The sequence below is a fragment of the Panthera onca genome, chromosome A1 (genome assembly GCF_046562875.1).
Source record: "Panthera onca isolate mPanOnc1 chromosome A1, mPanOnc1 haplotype 2, whole genome shotgun sequence".
NCBI lineage: Eukaryota > Metazoa > Chordata > Mammalia > Carnivora > Felidae > Panthera > Panthera onca.
In genome coordinates this window covers 211,847,157-211,867,757 of record NC_138339.1, presented here as the reverse complement: position 1 = coordinate 211,867,757, position 20,601 = coordinate 211,847,157, and the positions used below count along the sequence as shown (strand labels likewise).

Here is a 20,601-nt window from a genome sequence, read left to right as displayed (position 1 = left end):
TCGCCTTCCACATCTCAGAAGTGAGTGTGTTGAGGATGCAGGATTTTGAGATAAGAGAGTCGGCTGCAGTTTGAACTGATGGCCGTGGTCCGTTCCTTCCTCTTGGCTGCCTGATGAGAGCATTGTTCCCATGACTGCTGCCTTCCTCTTTCCTCTGCGGCAGCTGGACACACACATCTGCTGGGCCTCAGGAATAGGGCCAGACTGTGTGTGCACCGTCTGATCTTATCTCTGTCTCGTGTTGGCACGAGCTCCATGCTTCTCCTTCCCAAAGGATGGTGTGTGCCTCTTGGCCTTGACAGCCTCGGGAGGAAATGGGTTTCTGTGCTGAGACAATGTGCTATCAAATAGGCCCGTAGACTTCTTGCCTGTTCTGTTTATTCATCAAGCATCAGCTTTAAAGAAAGGGTATTTTTAGAAATGTCCTTTGATCTCGAAATCAGTGTCAACGCAGCACGATTTAATCCATGTGGAATGCGTTGTGAAATGAGCTGGCCCGACGTACATTTCCCAGCAGTGGACTACTCTGGAGCCGAGGGTCTCGCTTGTTAATCACGTTGAACAGAGTTCTGACCCAAATCACCTGATCCCTCTTTCATCATCTGAGCCCCTCCCTTTCTTGTTCTCCCCATACATTAGGAGCTGATTTAAATTGCCTGAGATTAGCTTCAAGATGATGCCTTGAAGTCTAGAACCTCTGACCAGTGTTTTCATTTAAGTCATACAAGTTAAAGGCTCTCAGAAGTAGAGGTCATGAAGAGCTCCCCCCTGTTGCCCTCTCCACCCCCATGGGACTTCCCTGAGGGCCCCTGTGACTCATGCTGACTGCTCACACCAGCCTCTGAATGTTGTCATCTCAGCACCTAGGAGGTGTTAAGTTCTGATCATGATCCACCCATGCCTAAGGAGAACCTGTAGGAAGGGAGTCAGGTCACAGAAATAGCTTTTCTACCTCTGTAGCTCATCGTCATTGTCCAGTTACTGGTCCCCTCTGCCTACAGGCTGTCGCTGAGTGAGAACCAGCAATCACACCATCTAAGAAGAAATTTTCCACCATCAGTTTCCAAATAAAAATGAAGTCAGATATTCTCAAATCAAAGGGTAAACATACTGTAATTAATAGGCTGTTGTCATGGTGCTTCCAAAAGGAAATGACCTACCTGGACTTTGGTCAGGGAAGCAGTACATGCTGAGTTCTTACTTTTAGTTTATTATACCAGTTAAGGCTCCGAGGGGGAAAAGGTCAATGTAACATAATTTAACAAAAGCCTAAAAGCTTTCAAAATTTCCACTTTGTGAAACTTAGAAATGACCTCATTCTATGTGATGAGAGGTTGTCTAATTAATAATAGTAAGAGCAACCACTTCTATATTTTCCACCAGATACTGTTCTAAGCATTTTAGCTTCATGAAAATCCCAAGAAGTTAAGTAGTATTAGTATCTCCATTTTACAGATGAAGAGACTGAGACACAGAGAAGTTAAGGGACTTCCTTCAAGGACACATGACTAGTGCATTGGAGCCAGGATTCAAATTCAGCCTGTCCGCTTAACTGTACAGTGTTGTATTATATAATACGGGTATACGATACGACACGATGCGATACTGCACTGCCCCTCCCAATATTGAATTCTCTTCTGAGTGCCCAAGTTATGTGTGAGTGAACAAAAGAAACTGATTACTAGTATTTTCATCATTATAAAACAGAGGTAGCCCAGAGGCCGAATCTAGCCAATACATGTATTTTGAGGACCAACACGATATTTTAAATAACTTGAATTTGAATGTATTTAGACAAGGCAAGTTTGCTCTAGCTAGCCAAAGGCGTCACCAGTTTTTATAGTATCATCTACCTGGTCCTCTAGGCATTTAATTTATATTTACAACACAAACAGTTTCTGTAATATTACATAACACACACTTACAAGCATGCAGACTTGGGTTTATATTGGAAAGCTGTCCTGCCGCTGACAGTGTCTAAAGCTGACTGGATCTATATCCTGGCTGTCTTTCTCTTATTTTAAGGAAAAGTAAGGTAACGTGCAAGGGACAAGAAGCGGTGCTCATTTAGTTGACAAATACATACCAAGTTATCTATGGTGCCCAAGCCACTCTTGTAGGTGCAAAGATTTAAAATTATGTAAGATATAATCCCACCCATCATTAACAGTTGGTGAGAAAAGAAAAAATAAATATTAAAGGGTAACAAATAGTGGCCAGGAGTGATCCCTGTGAGGTAGTCATCGGACGAGATGTCTTGAAATATGGGTAAACTTTGGCTGGACAGAGAAGACAAAAGGCACCCTAAACAGGGGGAAACTCTTTGTTTCCAGGAGACAACTCATTTGAACATTTAATCACTAAGTGGGTGCCATTCATATGCTTCACAGGACTGCTTTAAAGGTACGATCTGACTTTTGTCTTGTGGTCTGCATCAGTCTTGTCACCTGGACTTTCATGGTTTCCTTCCAGGGGGAAGAGACACCGCAGGCCTGGGCGGCAAAGGAGGTCCTTACCGGCTGGACGCGGGCCATGCGGTGTACCAGGTGTCTGAGGCCGAGAAAGACGCGGTTCCCGAGGAGGTGAAGAGAGCCGCCAGAGAGATGGGCCAGAAGGCCTTTCAGCAGCGGTGAGTGGGCCGCTGCAGTGAGAGCAGGGCGGCTGCTGGGGTGTGGTGTGGCGGCGGTCCCCGAGTAGATCCCGCGTCCCCTGATTTTCCACCTCATGCAGCAGCGGTGACCACAAACGGACACCCCCACTCCTGCCTCCCGGCAGAGACCAAATGAACATACTCCCTTGTTCTTTTTGCTTGATGTGAATATGTTAAATGTATTCATTACGTACGATTGTGTAGGAAAAGGAATTGAGCACATTGGAAAGTCAAACCAAAGATACTGCTCTGAAGAGGGGTGCCTGGGTGGCTCAGTGGGTTAAGCGTCCAACTTCAGCTCAGGTCATGATCTCTCAGTTAATGCATTTGAGCCCCGTGTCAGGCTCTCTGCTGACAGCTCAGAGCCTGGAGCCTGCTTCAGATTCAGTGTTTCCTCCTCTCTCTGTCCCTCCCATGCTTATGCTCTGTTTCTCTCTGTCTCTCAATAATAAATAAACGTTATGGGGCGCCTGGGTGGCTCAGTCAGTTAAGCGTCCGACTTCGGCTCAGGTCATGATCTCGCGGTCCCTGAGTTCGAGCCCTGCGTTGAGCTCTGTGCTGACCGCTCAGAGCCTGGAGCCTGTTTCAGATTCTGTGTCTCCCTTTCTCTCTGACCCTCCCCCATTCATGCTCTGTCTCTCTCTGTCTCAAAAATAAATAAACATTTTAAAAAATTAAAAAAATAAAATAAAATAATAAATAAATGTTAAAAAATTTTTAAAAAAGATACTGCTCTGAAGAAAAATTAAAGTTCAAATCACTCTATCCACATCTGTTCTGTTCCTAGGCCCCATAGGGAATTTAGAAAACTCTACGTGATAGTCGATAGTGCCTTCCTGCCCTCGGGAATCTTGTAGATGTGGGGATAGGACTAGTAAACACACACACACACACTCAAACTTGCACACTCATGCCCACATACACTCTGGAAGTTAAGGCTGCAGTCACGTGGTACAGAGCTGTGCCCCCTGCCAGTACGGAGAAGGGTGAGGTCGGTGAGGTGGGGCCTGAGCTCAGCCAGGATTTGGCTCTTCCAGGAAGGGATAACACCAGAGTAGAATGAACATAGTGTCTATGGCAGAGAGAGCCAGCTTATCTACCCAGGATAACGGGGTACCAGCTGGAGTGGAGGGGAATGAGGTTGAATGTGGAGTCCCTCTCAAAGGGCAGAGGCCTTGAAATCCAGGCCAACGAGCCTGTGGCTTTTACACGATCCGGAACCATTCTGGGCCACTTTGATTGGAACCATCTAAAAAATAAGAATCCACATGATGCTTTCACTAGGCATCCACATGTCTAAAAGCAAAAAATACCAAAGGACCCGCAATGTCTCCTTCACGTTTGAGGGAATTGGTAGTGGTTCGGGAGGCTGGTTTACATTGTTGTGCTCACTGAAAGGGCTGGGTACAGTCGGAAGAAAGCACCCTCAAGTGTATGTGAGTAATGAAATTCCTCCCACGTAGAACATCTGGTACTACGTTACATGCTGTGCTTACACATCCTGCAAGTAAACAGGACAGAACAATAGGGACAGAAACGCAGGCCCCTCCGGCCTTGCCCTCAGGAAACCCTGCCAGCAGTAGGACCCTCATATACGCAGGAGGTCAAACAAGGCAAAGTGTTCCTCGCAGCTGTTCTGCTGCCATCTCTGGAGGCCTGGAGCAGGTTATTTATCCTCACCGGGCCTGACTTTGCTCTTCTGGGATGGGGGACTTTCTTCTCTCTTCCTCTCAAAAAAGTTATGGGGGACAGATAACTATGTTAGATGTGAGAGCAGTTTAGGGGCACGTGGGTGGCTCGGTCCATTAAGTATTCCACTCTTGATCTCAGTTCTGGTCACGATCCTACGGTTCATGGGATTAAGCCCCAAATCAGGCTCTGTGCTGGTAGCAGAGAGGAGCCTGCTTGGGATTCTTCCTCTCTGCCCCTCCCCGACTTATACTCTCCCTGTCTCTCTCAAAATGAATGAACTTAAAAAAAAAAAAAAAAAAAAAGGAAATGAGAGCAGTTTAAACTTCTTAAAAAAAAAAGTGGTAGGAATGCTATATGGAAAATCTTGCTGGGATTCAAATACTGCTCTACATTTCATACAAACAATAAAATATCCATTAGGAAAAGAACCAAAACCACATTAGGAACCAAAACCACATTAGGTATGCATCGACTAATAAGTTCCTATTGTTGCTATCCTCAGAGCCTCATAAGTAATTATCCCGTCTCAAGTTTTGCCTAAGTGGACAAATAGATTACTTTGACACACACATAGTTCATGGGAGGAGGCAGAAAGACCTTTCAGTAGTGCTTGGGCACAAGTATACAATCCCTTCTCTAATCTCTGTAATAGGGAGAAGGAACCTGGTTCTGTTAACCACTGCTGACAGGGAGGGGAAAGAAGCATCTGTGATAATAAGGCAACTAAATGTAGTAGCTACAAGAGAGGAAAGAGATGAAATGGGGAAGAGAGTGAGAAAACCATACACGTCTACTCATTACTGCAGAGAAGAATCTAGTCCATGTAAAAGAGAAATCCATAAGGTGGTTGAAAGACGAGAGGTGGACAAGAGTACGAGAAAGGAGAGGAAGAAATAAAAACACATGAAGATCCTGAGAAAGACAGGGCATAGCAAACACAGGAAAGAGGGTGCTTTCTGCTTTCATGGAGTAAATACTCCTATTTGGTGAGTATCCAGGTTAGTCCTGCTAAAGATTTTCTTTCGCTTTTTAGTATGAAACTTCTCAAACATAAACAAAAGTGGAGAGAAAACTTTAAGAACCCTAAGTACCTGTTCTCCCAACTTCAAGAAGAAAAATCTGGCTCCACTCCTAGTCCCCACCCTTGGTTTGTTTTGAAGCTAATCCAAGATGTCCTATCCTTTCATTGTAAATATTTCAGAGTGTATCTCTGAAAGATAAGGATTTTTAAAAAATAAAAATAAAAACACACAATACAATTATCGTGTCTTTAAAAAGTAATAATTCTTGGGGCGCCTGTGTGGCTCAGTTAGTTGAGCAATTGACTCTTGATTTCAGCTAAGGTCATAATCCCAGGGTCATGAGATCAAGCCCCCACGTTGGGCTCCTTGCGGGGCATAGAGTCTGCTTAAGAGTCTCTCTCTCTCTCTCTCTCTCTCTCTCTCTCTCTCTCTCTCTCTCTCCCCCTCTGCCCCTCCTCTGCTCACATGCATGCACTCTCTCAAAAAAAAAAAGAAAAGAAAGAAAAAGTAATAATTCTTTACTGTCATCAAATAGTCTGTTTTAAAGCTATTTTGCAATGCTAGGCATATGTGGAATGAGGTCAGGTCCCTCCATTTATGCTTTTATATACCCTGGACCTTTTCTCCATAGTTCTTATTCCTCTTTCCCTTTATATTGTTATTTATATGAAAAGTTGATTTCTCCTCCACTGGCTTTAAGTTCCTTGATGGCAGAGTATTGTGTTCTGTAATATATCCCCAGTACCTATACCCCAAACCTAGTGCATGGCAAACACTCGTACACTTGTGGAATAAATAATATGCACAAATAATGCTTTATTCAAAGACGGGCTGATACTTAATTCAGAAACTGGCTAAAACTAGATGGAGTGGGGCAATGGGTTAAATAGGTGATGGGGATTAAGGAGTGCACTTGTGATGAGCACAGGGTGATGTGTGGAAGTGTGGAATCACTATATTGTACAGCTATAGCTAATATAACACTGTATGTTAAGTAATTGGAATTAAAATTAAAACTTAAAAAAAAAAGAAGAAACTGGCTAAAACCAGACTGAAAGCCAGACCCATCCATCAGCCTAGAGGTCCCCCATATTACCTTGAAGAGCCTAATCCTCCTGATAGGTTCTTGACATCATCAACATAGCCTCTAGTTAGCATTCATTTGTATCTGGATTCCAGTTCAATACCTGTTCCTATGCATCAAGAATTGATTGATATTGTACACTGAAACTAATATTATGCTGTAAATTAACTGGAATTTAAGAACTTTTTTCTTTTAAAAAAAAAAGATTCATTCAGGAAGACAAGCATAAGACATGCAGAAGGCAGAACAGAAACATTAAAGCAACAAAACCTGAATGAAATCGATGGTGAGGTATTTCACGTGCCTAAAAGAGTATTTAAGGTGGGTGCCGGCTGTGGAATGTACCTACTACCATTTGTAAAACTCATCAGCCTCACACCATAGATCTCAACTTATGTTTGTTTTCCTCATAACTGATCCAAAATTATAGTATTTAAGGCTGACCTATAAGAAAAGTAAAATGAGAACTAAAATTCCCAGACTGTTACGTAACAATAAATATACCCTTTAAAAATATACCGTGCCAACAAAATGCAGTTAGTCCACATAGATTACTAGGATGTGAAGCAGCTGTGCCCTGCAGTTTTGATCAGTTAAAGCAGCAAAAAGACATATTTCCAGATAGTTTTGTGGGCTTGAGAGTATTAACACCAGGAAGCTTATCTGGTCCAGAGGCTAAGATTTCCTATTTTCTTTCCCCTTCCCTGCTTCGGTCTTCATCTTTCAGAATTTATCAGCTTTGAGCACCTTGTAGGCGATCTTTCTGAAAGCTGAAACAACCTGGAATATGATTTCCAGACTTCTTCATAATTAAAACAGCATGTGATGTGTTTTGGGGTGCAATGTGACCGTGCCAGAAGTAGCCCTATCACTGGAGCGGATTCTGATCTCACTACAAAGACCAGTCCGCCCAAGGTGACTTACCAACTGCCTGACTCCTTTCCGTGTGTGTGTGCATGTGTGTATGTGTGTGTATGTGTGTGTGTGTGTGTGTGTTTCTCCCTGCTAAGGGCAAGCTATCTACATTTTTTTGTACTAACCTCTCTTCTTTGAAAAGTATTAATCTCCCTTCTATGGGACAGAGCGTATTAGCTTCCTATATATGAAAGAGGGGAAGTTGCATGTCCCACAGTATTCATGGTGCCCAGCTTCTGTCAGCCTTGAGACTTGAGACGTAACTTAATCTAATGAAAATTTATAGAGAGGTTTAAGAGATTGCCAAAAAGCAAACATAAAGAGGTATTGTTAGGAGGTCAAGTGCTATACTCGTATTCCTAGCTGTTCTTCAGAACAGAAAGTAAATTAAATTTAGAAGGCCCCTTGGCATGTCACCTTGGGGAACACCACTCAGTTATTATTTACCTTTTGATAGTCAGTGCTTTCAAATTGCTGTCTGATGGCATTTATTGAGTGCTACCATGTGCCAGGCATTGCGCTAGGTACTGGAGATTCAAAGAAAAAATAAGACTATTTCTTCTCTCAGAGGAATAGAAGAGAAAATATCCATGTAGTAAATCACATGTAATAAATGTGTTTTTCATTGTATTTTTGGTTTAGTTATACACACACGTGCATACATACTTGTGTGCACTGGATCTCAACGTAAAGCATATTTCCTCCTGTGGAAAATAAAGTTTGAGAAACACTATGATAGAGGGAAATAGACCTATGTAGTAAAAGCAGTGATGTGCAGAGGTTTCATAGTAGATAGCTGTAGAAGATTATGAATAGGGATGATCCGTTTTACCAGAGGGATCAAGCAAGACCCCATTGGATGTGGCCTTCAAGCGGGATCTTGAAACCTGAGTTAGTGTTAGCTGACCCCTCCAGGTGGTTGGGCAGGAACTGCAGATCTGCCCTTGGCAGTGTAGCCCTAATGTTATGTGATTCTAGTAAGCCTCCAACACTCTGCCTCATGATGGCTGGATTCTTCCCGGTGCTTGGCCTGACATGGAGGAAGAGACACCGTTCATTCTCATCTTGCATCTGGGGTTTCTGTCCAGCCTGAGATGACAAATCTAGATTTTAGATAAGAGTTTCAGCTGTGCACACAGGATCCATACCTGCCAGCACTACACACACGTATACACGCCCATGCACACATGCAGAGCAGTTTAGAATACTGTGCCATTGCTAGGCTTTGTAGACATGCATTCATTAGTGCCTGTCCTAGTATCAGCACCCTTTCATTTATAGAAATTTCTAGAAACGTGATCAAATTAGCGTATTATGAATGCAACACTGTAAAGTCCAAGAGAGCCTCATTCCGTGAAGGAACCTTCTCCTTATGATTAGTTTGAGATGCTGCATTTTAAATAATCCTGAGTCTTATTTTTATTTCAGTCATTCATTTGATTTCATTTTGAGCACCTATTATGTGCTAGGTACCATGCTAGGCACTGCACATATAAAAATGAGAAAGACTCAATCCTTCTCCTAAGGGAGCCTAGTTGGGGAGACAGGTGGCAGACACGTATAGCATGAGTAGTAAATGCTCTGATAGAGGGAAGCCCAAAATGCTCTGAGGCTACAGAAGACAGACCTGGGATCAGTGCAGGCTTCCTAGAGGCAGTCCTTATTGAGTTGAGTCTTGAAGAGTAAGTGGGAATAGAGACAAAGAGGCAGAGAAAGGAAGTTCCCAGTGGGGGAGAAGCCCAAGCTCTGGGTGTACAGTGTGTTCAAGGATTTGTGAATGTCCTGCTGGGGCTACAGTGGAAGCTGATGATAAAGAACAATAAAAAGGAGCACCATGCTGGCAGGTTAGAACCTCAAAGCCACAATAATATGAAAACATAATTATCCTATTAAAAGTACACAGCAATTCCAGAAAACTCCTGTATTCTACATAACAACACATTAAGTTACATTCTTTGGGCCTGAACTGTTATCTTGGTCAACCAAATATATGTCCTTGGTCTCTAAAAGCAACCCACGGAGCTCTTCTAGGAACCTGCCACATGAACTGACCAGCTGCCAACATCGTGACACGTCTTTGGGATATGGCAGTGGTTTGCTATAGAGCTGACTCACTGGCTTACGAGAGCCAGTTGCGCACATTCTTTTCCAAGTCAGTGCTTGGTGATCTTACTGTTAGTATTTTGGAGTTGATCATGGTGGGAGTATCTACACCACAGAAATCAGCAAATACTATAAATCAGAGTTTTTTGTTGGTTTGGTTTGATTTGGTTTGTTCTAGAAACCTACTTGTTAACTTTTTACCAGCCTACCACTAGACATTTTCTTCCTTAGACTCTCCTAACTGGAAACGTTGCTTCTTGAGTTTTCTCCTTCAAGGCAACATCAGATACCAAGGACCTTGCTATAGTTCTAGCAGAAGACGAATGGACGCAAGGGACCACATACACATGATTTCAGCTACTGTCTTTTTCATGCCCTCTGATTACAGGCTAAAGGAGATCCAAATGAGTGAATATGATGCCACAACCTATGAAAGGTTCTCAGGTGCTGTTCGACGGCAGGTGCGCTCCCTCCGAATCATCCTGGATAATTTACAGGTAATCTCCAATAATGGGCTAAGAAAATAATCTGGGCCCAAAGCTGGGCCCATCCCAAAACTACTGGAGAAAAGTTACCTAAACCCTAATCAACCAGTCAGAAAAAAAGTAATCAGTGCCAAAATGTTTGTGTAAAACTGCAGATCACTCCCTGGCCTTCTTAGGTCAGTTCTCCAAGGAAAATATTTGACCTCTCCTATCCTGTCCAAGAAGCAATAATTTGACCAGCAATCCTAGAAGACCCCAGACTCCCTGATTCCCCTATATATAAGATCTATGAGCGTCCCACCTCTACTAGAAATCCACAGATAGAATTCTTTTCCTACAAATCATTTCACTGTTGTTGACTATAGACAGAGGAACATTTCTGATCATCCAGACTGTGCACTCTCTATGTCTCCTGGCATCTCCTCCGATGCTCCCCCTGCCCCTGCATTGCCTGCCTGTTTTTTCAGTTTTAGACTGTGGTTTCCTCAGAATAAGTTAATATTTGCTCTTGCCCCTTAAAATACTAATTAAGATGCTTCAATATTTCCTAAGCAAAGACTTGTTATTTGGAGAATTTGCTTTAAAAAAATAAATCCATATGCAAATTGTGTGAACAAAGTAACATTGAATGGTTGGATTTTTTCCAGTAAAGGCACTCACTTTACCAGTGCTCATCACCCTGGGCATCGAAGGCAACTTCTAGGTGGGCTCTGATCTCCATGGCAAGGCAAAAGGTGAATAAGAGCCGAAATGAGTGGTTCACACGAGATGAGGGCAACAAGAGATAGTGTTTATATTAAAACTGAAGAATGAGTGGTTTAGTCAGTCATTCATTTCTTAAGTTCTTGATGCACACCAGACATTAGGGATAGAAAAATAAAGTGCAGGGGCTCCTGGGTGACTCAGTCGGTTGAGCGTCCGACTTCGGCTCAGGTCATGATCTCACAGTTTGTGGGTTCGAGCCCTGCATCAGGCTCTGTGCTGACCACTTGCTCAGAGCCTGGAGCCTGCTTCAGATTCTGTGTCTCCCTCTCTCTCTGCCCCTCCCCTGCTCATGCTTTGTCTCACTCTGTTTCTCAAAAATAAATAAATGCAAACAAAAAATCTTTTAAAAAAGAAAAATAAAATGCAGCCCCTGCCCTCAAAGAAGGATTTCAAAGAAGACAAATAGGCAAATGATTTCTTACATTCGTAGGGAAATATGTGCATGATTCTATGGAATGAACGAAGAAGGGCTTCGTGGAGAATGTAAGCTTGAGTTCACACTTGAAAGAGGCTAAGGATTTTCCAGATGGTTGAGGAATCAGGGCATTCCAGACATAGGACACGTGATGTACAAGTGCAGGTTGTTCAGTTTGACTCTGAAGCACATGTACGTGGTGGGGGACAGTGGCAAAGGAGAAGGCTATCAAAATCACAAAGACCAGATCATGATCTGGCCCTGGCTTCCATGAGAACATGCAGACAACACTGGGTTTTACCCTGTGTACAAATAGGCCATTAGATTACTCATAGTACTGGAGAGAAATACAAGAATACATTTTATTTTATTTATTTAAAAAAAAAAATTTTTAATGTTTATTTTTGAGAGAGACAGACAGAGTGCGAGTAGGGGAGGGGCAGAGATGGAGGGAGACACAGAATCTGAAATAGGCTCCAGGCTCTGAGCTGTCAACACAGAGCCTGATGTGGGGCTTGAACCCACAAACTGTACGATCATGACCTGAGCTGAAGTCAAACACTTAACCGACTGAGCCACCCAAGCACCCCGCGAATATATTTTTAATTGAAGGAACGAGAATCCTCACCTGGTATTAGTTCATGTCTTGACTGGTATTCATTGGGCACCAGGCTATAGTTACTTTTACAGACATCGCCACATTCAATCCTCACATCAGCTCTTTGAGATAAATGATATTATGTTCACCAGATCAGCCAAAGGACGAAAAGGCAGACCCACTACTGTGACTTCTTCAAGTAGGAATCCACTTATACCTGGGTTAGAATTAGGGTTATCGTTAAGGAATGACCCTTCTGCTAAAGTCCACAGCAATGAGACCAGCATCAGAAACTGCCCAGTTTTGCTTTCCACCCTCAAGAGAGAGGTGAAAGAAAACTGTGAAGGGCTCAAAGAAAAGCAACAAATAAGATGAAATGGATGGGAAACAAGAAATTGGCACCTATTAAAAAAACCATAAGGGGATCCATAACTTTCTAGATATCCTCAAATAGAGTAATTATTTCAGGGATGTTTTTCTTCTCTTCTTCCTTGGAAATCTGAAAAAGAGAAAATAGGCTTAAATAATAGCAAGAAAGAGTTTTAAGATATAAGAAAGGGAATAAAAGTGATGTAATCCTTGGATGAGGACCTAAAATGGTTGTAGAACTACCATCCCTACAAATCTTCACAAATAATACAAGCATTTTAATAACAGCAAACATTTACTGAGCAATTACAATGTGCCAGAGACTCTACTAGTTGTCTTACATTATCAACATCATTATCAAGATCTCTTCCATCACCATCATCACCACCACCACCACCACCACCATCATCATCATCATTGTCATCACTTAGTGACTAATAGTGCCAGCCCTGGAGCCAGACAGCCTGGGTTCTATAAAATGGAATGATAGATAATAGGGCAGTTATGCAGATTAATTCAGATGAGACATGTAAACCATTTAAAACAATGCCTGGCACATAGCGTTCTCTACAGAAGAATTTGTTTCATCATTACTTCCGTTGTATTTGCTAATATTCATCAGCGTGGACTGCAAGCCAGTCAAATGCTTTACATTCATTATGCTATTTAATCCTTATGATAAGCAGTAAGGACTATGTTCTACATTTCTTCTGAAATGTAGATATTTTGTTCCTGCAATATCCTGTAGATATTTTGAGGAAACGGAAGACTAGAAAGATGATGTAATTTGTCCTGGGTCATGTGGCTAGTGAACCAGGTATGTGGGCCCAGAGCTTGGGTCCCTATTACCTGTGAGGCCTCTGTTATCTGCTGCCAACTCTACAATTCTGTGAGAAGTATCATGCTCACCTATGCTCACGACGCACTTTGCATCATTATCCTGATGCCGACGTAGCATTGTCAAGTGCTTCCCTTATTGCATGTAGGTATTTTTGAAACCCACAGGAGTGTTATTCTCAGGTGAGCCTTCTAGTCCTCAGTTTAGAGAGATGTGCTAGCTGAAAACGCAGCTACCGGCCAAGGACAGACAGGGCCTCCTGCAGAATATGAATCTTCAGATTGTTACCAAAACAAGATGGCTTTGTTTGGTCCCCTTTTCGCCATCTTCTGACAGTCCTGTGTGGCTCTGATTGACTAATAGCTCCCAGCTGTGTTGAGGTTGCTGTGTAATCCCAGTAACTATGGGTGTTTCCTTGGTGAACAGCAGAAAGTCTGGCCAGGAACTAGCAAATCATCATTTGAAATGACTTTTCAAAGTACATTTTCAAGCCCACGCATTGATTCCGGGTGGCTGTGCTGAGATTTGAGGAAAAGGAATGTTGTTGCCACTCCTGCTAATGTCTGCTTCAGTGAGTGTGTCTTTGCAACATGTGTCCTTCTTCTCAGTTGAGATAGCCATCACCAGTGACCTCTCTGCCTCTTGACTGGATCATGGAATATCATAGAGTCCTGGTTTTATTGGACCTTTTATGAATCAATAGCAAGAATCTTCTTATTAGAATAGAGTTTATAATAAATTCAATTATACTTGGTTCAGAATCTGAATCTCTTGATTCCAGCATTCCCTAACAAAAGAAAATACCCATTCCACAAGAAGCCACTGATTTTAATCATATCTTCTCTCCAGTGTTTTGCTGATCTACAATCAGGCTAATTTCATTCTCAGGCTGAACGAAATTAGCCTTTCCCTGACTGCTTTCGCTAGCATGATATCTACGTGAACCAACAATTATGTTCCTTTTTTTTCCTTTAGTAGTTCAAAATGAACATTAACATTTGGCATGCACTGTGTTTGGCACTGAGGGCAAAAAGATTCATAGGATACTGTCCTTGTACTCAAGAGGGCTGTAGTTTTGAGGAGTGGGAAAGACAGGTACCTGAACACATGGTTTCAGTTGAATATGGTGTCTTGGTAGACAGATGTATAGAATGCAGTGGAAGCCCAGAGGAAGGAGATTCCAGGATGGATTTTTCAGGAAAGGACACATGAGCTGGCTCTTGAAGGATACACAAGTATTAACCAGTTAAAGGAAAGTGAAAAAGTGCCCCAGCAGAGAATATGGCATAGACAAAAGCATGACACTGTGCAGTCTCAGGGGTATGCTGAGGGCTGGTCTCCAGTATGAGCAGGATTCCATTCAGCCTAAAACGCATACAGAGACTTGGGGCTAAGAGGCAGGTAGGTGCCAGGCAAGGAATTTAGACTCTATTCTGAGCACCCACTTCGCTCATATCTAAAGAATGGAAAGCATTTCCCCATTCCTTTTATTTAGTTGATAATAACTGTATTTCATCCAGTAGACATTTATTGGATATCTCTTTTGCCTAAGGGTTCTTGCCTTCAATGACTGACCTAGGAAAGAAGATACATGTGTAGTTATAATAGAAGACACAATATGGTGAATGCCACAGCAGTGTTTTAAATAAAGTGCTGTGTTATGTAGACAAATGTGTGTGCAATTTCTAGGCTGCACAGTTAGGGAAAACTCAGAGGAAGTGCCGTTTGAGCTGGACCATGAAGGATGAGTATGGTTTTAATTGGTAACTCTTCTAAGGATTGGCATGGAAGGACAGCCTTGACCAGAGCTTCTCAAACCTTCTGTGGAGAGAGGCCAAGTATTTTTCATCAATCATGGGCTGAGGCTTTTATAAAATAAAACAGAAATGAACTACTGAAAAAAAAGATGTAAAAATTAGCATACAAGATACAAACCCATATTACTTAATATGAGATTCAGCAAGCATGAAAGCACTTTTTCAAATTGCCATATACGTTTTTAAATGCTTACTGTTCGTTTCTGTTACTGATTTCATCATGGACCAGTAACAAGTGTTTACTCACCAAAGGCAGTTTGCATAGCTCCGGGCTGGACAGAAGGAATCTATGAGCAGAGGAAGAAGCCTTGAATACAAGGCTATTTGGAGCGTGACAAACTGCCTAGAGACTAGAGCTCAGAGTTTGGGGATGAGGCTGGGGGTAGTGGAAGAGAAAATGAAGGAGAAGGTGAACCCCCAAGGGCCTAGAGCACCATGCTAACTGAATTCTATAAGCAGTGAAGAGTGTGAACATGACTGAGAAAGGGAGTGGTATAGTTAGTTACATCTTCTTTAGGAGGCTTCAAAGCCATGGAAAAAGAAAGTGTCAGAGAAAGAAAAGAGAGAGGTGGGGGAACCTGGAAACCAAATTATTAAAATTACTTCAGTTATCCAGGTGACAAGTGATAAGAACCCGAACCAGGGCAATCAAAGTGAAAAATAGAAAGGGTGGGACAGTTTGGAGGCTGGACAAGAAGGTAGGTAAGAAGACAGTGACTGATCGAATGTGAGGTAAGGGGAACAGTGAGGTTTTCAAGCCCTAGAGGCCAGAAATAAGGAAGCCAGGAAGAGGAGAGGCTTGTGGAGAAAGCAGATGTTTGCTTTGGACGTTATCATGTTTCTCTCACTACTGGGACTCCTACGTAAAAATGTCAAGCGTGAGATTTGAAGAGTTGAAGATGTGAATCTGGAGTTCAGGAGCAAGGTGAGGACCAGATAGTGTTGCATATCCACATGCATATCTACATCTGCGTTCTTATCATCATCTGTGTAGAGCAACAGCCCACGCCAAGAGAGAAGGTGTGTTGACTAAGGTTGAGACTACAGACCAGAGAGAGGAAAGGTAGAAACAGCATGTCAAGGAACATCTGCATGTTGGGGAGAACAGTAAGATGCCAGTTACTCTTCTTAGCACCCGAACGGCTCATCACTCAGCACAAGGCATCCATAGCCACTAGGGGACAACATGGACGAAGTGCAGCCATCAAATACAGTCCTGACTTCTAGGCTACTTGAGCACAGGCATCTAACTCGGTCTTCACTGGATGACCATGAGAATGTTAAAATAACAAAAAGCTGTAAACAGTGAAAAACCATATGACAGCAGAAATTAGGGAAGGGTGCTAGTGACGTGCAAGAAGCTTTGAAGAATATTTGCTAAACGGATGGTGATGAGCCCCTGTGAATGGTAGCACTAGCAACAACTCAAAAACCTCCCTAAGGAATGGCATTACTAGGAAGGAAGTGCATGAAACCCAGCAGAATCAAACTGACATCCCTTACTTGGAGAGGTGGAGAGTAGACGCGAGAGCCCTAAAGCTGGTGGGAAGCAGATCACTTGACCTCCATTTTGTCACTGCCAAGCAGAAGCAGTTGAAAGTAGCAACACTGGGAGCAGTGGGGCTGGGGAGATCTAGATTTTATGCAGTGGCTACGACAAACAGAAAGCTGGAAGGGGAATAACACCGGGAAAGGGGCCAGCCCAGCCTTAGCTTATACTTGGCCTGAAGACAAGATGAAAGAAATGCCAAGTGGCCCCATTGCGATGGCTTTGCCAAACAGTAAGAAATGATGTGGAGATGAAGTTCTCATGCTGTGACTGTCCACAGTTCCAACTCCTTCCCTACTGAGTTCCTGAGCTAAGTAGTAAATAGATTTAGTTCCACTACGGACACCAGTTCAAAATCTTCAAGGAGAACTCTAATAATAACAAAATGGTAAGTGAATACAAGAAAGGAGAGTCTATCCAGTCTGTTCCTAAACAGTTTTATGGGGCCATCTCATCATTCAAGAATAGGAACACCCAAAAATGAAATGACGTGGGATCTATGAAATGATTCTGCAGTGAGATAGAGTAACAAGCATCCAAGATGTAAAGGCAGAAGGTGCCACTGGGCTAGAATATTTTCTTCAGAAAACACTGGATTTTTAGAAAACATCTGCTTTGTGTTCTCACAATTCAAAGAAACTTGAAGTATGTGAAATGAGACGTAGATTTAAAAGGGTCTGGCTAAGAAGCAAGCAGAAATAATAAGGGAGTTGAATGCAATAAGGAAAGATTATTTTAAAAACTAAAAATGCAATGCCAAAAGTGAAATCTACATTAAAAGTAGAAGGAACAGACTCAATCCAGTCCTAAGTCTAAGTACTAACATGAGTGGAAACTTGGAATTGTTATTCCAGACTGTAGAGGAAATAAAGAGATAAAACACAAAAGAAAGCTGATCAATAAAAACAGAGCAGAGAGCTAACACACAGAACCATGATCCATCCCCAAACGTAGAACCTTGGCACGTAGAAGTTGTGCAGTAAATACACGCTGTATGAGCCAATGATATTCCCAAAGAGGACCAAAAGGAACACATAAGCAATAATCAAAGTAACAACAACAACAACAACATAAACTGCACTGAGCTAAAGACCGGCCTAAATCTATGGATGAAAACAACTTCACTGAGTACCAGGCAAAAATAATGAAAAGAGGTAAGTGCCTTTTTACAGCTTCATGGAACGTTAACATCTCAGAAACAAAGAAAATATCCTAAAAGAATGCCAGCAGACAAAAACCAAGCTATTATTAGAGACAAATTAATCTTACATTAGTTGTCAGAATGTTTGCAAGATCTGGGGGACAAGGGAAAGTTGTGACCTGAGAATGCTATACTCAGCCAAAGTACAAAGAGATAAAAAGACATTTTCAAATATCGAGAGACTTAAGTACTTAAGTACTCTTTTTGAAAATGATTTTGAGGTAAATATATATACACACATGTGCACACACATACGTATGTAAGCACATATGTATAAATATTCCAGCCAATTAAGAAGAGAATCTGAATTCTTTAAGAATGGGAAATTCATGGTGTAGAAGGACTAGCAATGAACCTCAGAAGTCAGTTAAACACAGAATCAGTTCTAAATAATTGTGGAAAATGCGTTTCAAAGAAAACTCAAATATCAAGAATAGTGCTTTGAAAAAGATGCACAATATTAAAAAGTGAATTTAATGATAATAGTAATAAGTGGGGCCTAAATTCTCATGGTACCTCAAAAATGAAACAACAATCAAGAAGTTGTTACAGATGAGGGACAGAAGTAAGTGAAAAGCGTGATCATTTGTACTACGTGCAACAGAGACAAATACTACTTCATTCCTGAAAATAACTAGAGAAAGAGAAGTTCAGTTGGGCTTTTAAAAAATTTAATCATGCCGGAATTTTTTTTTTTATGTGTTGCCTGCAAATTACAATGTGTTATTCTAAAGATTCTTCTGATTCCTGTGTTGAGAGAGGACCATGGAGGCCAGGAGAGAGGCAAGGAGGCAGGGCGGCCAGGGAAGAGGCTACGGCAGCAGTCCAGGGAAGAGAGAAAGATGTTTGCACTGGAAATAGGCCCGGCCACGGGAAGAGACGGTGGGTACACGGGAAGCCACGGGGGTTGGCCGGCCCACTAGGCATGAGCTATGAAAGAAAGAGGAAGCAAAGATGCCTCTGTACATGCACACTGACGTGTGTAGGTCCCAGTTTCTTTATTCATAAAAACAAATTATAAAATGACGGTAAGTGATGACTCAAAGTCATAGTTTAGTTCCACATCGGCATCCAAGAGAACAGACTCTTCTAACGAAGGTCGTCTTTGTTAAGTACATGAATCACTAGTTAACCTTGCCATGAGATGTCCCTTCAAGAACCGGGGGACTCCTTAAAAAAGAAGGTCTGCATCTTCTCTTGTCTGGGCAACACTGTTTCCACCATTTAGAGCAGCCAGCAACCTAACGGGTATTTAGGAAAATATTTTTTGCTATGTCAAAATACTAAGAACCACAGAGAAAATTTTTTATTGTTTTTATTTTTTATTGTTTCCATTGATTTATAATTTGTCATTTTATAAATACTATATAAAAGTTTACCTCAATCCAGCATGTTATTTTTTTTAATTGTGCAGATTAATAACATAAAAAGTATATCTTGGTGGAACATGACTAAATGTTAAAAATAATGGGAGCTAATAATGTTTAATAAAAGAATCATTGTTCCCAGGCACGTATCCTCAAACACCCATTACATTTATTCATTGACACAATGTTTATTGGTGAATATCTCTATGCTTTATTCTATAGAATGTATGTGCTTTCTACAAAAACTGCTACTTAAATCTTTCTAATCTCTTCATTAAATTTTGAAGGAATAAGAGAAAACTGACTTACCTGTAGAGTTTATAGGTAAAGGAAGCCTTGAGTAACCGTAACCCAGATAAGTGAAGACTTAAGATTAATCAGAATACTTTCAGTGCCAAAATCACAAGATCGAGTGTCACAAACCACAAGATAACTGGTTTTTGTCAAGTGTATTCCTCCTAATGTCCTCACTGCTACAGATGAGTGTGTGTGTGCTTTCTGGTTAACCAGTTTTTTTCCCAGAAAATGAATTAACCAGAATACGTCATCCTCTGAGCATTTCAATTAGTCTTAAACGTCCCTTACATGAACATAATAAAACTATGTTGTTGTTTTTTTTTCTAGAAAGCCTGTAACGTATATTTTTACTAGGGAAACATAGCTTTATGTATAATAAGTTCTCATTAGTTTGGATGTATTGCATAATACAAAACAGATGGACATATTTATAAGAATATTTGCAATAGGAATATACAATAAAGATCATGTTTGGCCCTTTGTTATAAATGAAAGCATATATTTAAATACAATAGGAACTTACTTGTTAAGTATGTATCTCACTGAGATACAATACACAGTCTATAATAATAAATATTTCTGTTCCATCCCACAGTAAGTTTTTCAAGTGCTCCCCCACTTGCCCCTTGCTTCCAAGAGTATCCATTCTGACAGGCCTCTTCCTGTTTTGAATTTCCAAATATTGGTGGGCTGGCTAGATGACAGATAATAAATTATCTGCCCATATTTATCTGCAAGTTCTAGGCTTGAAAACTAATGAATAGTGCTACTATTATAAAAATGTCTTTGTGCCCAGTAGTTCTGGATCAAAAGGCTAGCACATATTTTCACTTCTCAAAATCAGAAACTACTGGTTCATGTTCCTTAAAAATACCAATGACACGCAGAACCAACATTCATTTTTCCACAGATAAAAATAAAAAGGAAGGGAATATGCTATATACCCACCAGAATGGCTAAAAATCTTTTTTAAAAAGCCACCAGTGTCAAGTGTTAGTGAGGGTATAAGCAAATGAGACTTGCTTATACACTGCTCATGGGGATGTAAATTGGAAAAAACACCTTAGAAAACTGTTGAGCAGTATCTACGACAGCTGAATGTATCCAGGATTCCTACCCAACAGAAATACACACACATCTGCTCCAAAGACATGTTCAGGAACACTCCTGGCGCCATGATTCGTAATAGCCCCAAACTGGAAACAGTGCCATTGTAGAATGGATAAATTACGACTAAATCATAGGATTGAATATCATTAGAGCAGTGAGAGAGAATAAAGGGCTGCTCCACAGCTACATAGGGAACCTCACAGGAGTTATGTTGAGCCAGAGAAGCCAGACAGAAAAGAACACCTACTGTGTGATTCCATTTTTATGAAGTCCAAAGCCAGACAAACCCAATCCATGCTGATAGAAGTCAGAATAGGAGGTCAC

The 20,601-nt window shown here is 41.5% G+C and overlaps 1 protein-coding gene across 2 annotated transcripts in view; it reads left to right on the top strand.

The window, feature by feature from the left end:
- Positions 1-20,601, top strand: part of VWA8 (von Willebrand factor A domain containing 8) — a 365,498-nt gene that overhangs the window by 317,822 nt on the left and 27,075 nt on the right. For both annotated transcript variants that reach the window (XR_009611412.3, XM_060637082.3), the window contains exons 39-40: positions 2,473-2,629; positions 9,855-9,963. Coding sequence is in view for 1 of the 2 variants with exons in the window: in XM_060637082.3 (XP_060493065.3) it covers positions 2,473-2,629; positions 9,855-9,963 (266 nt within the window). In the remaining variant the exon portion in view is untranslated. The remainder of the gene's footprint in view (positions 1-2,472; positions 2,630-9,854; positions 9,964-20,601) is intronic.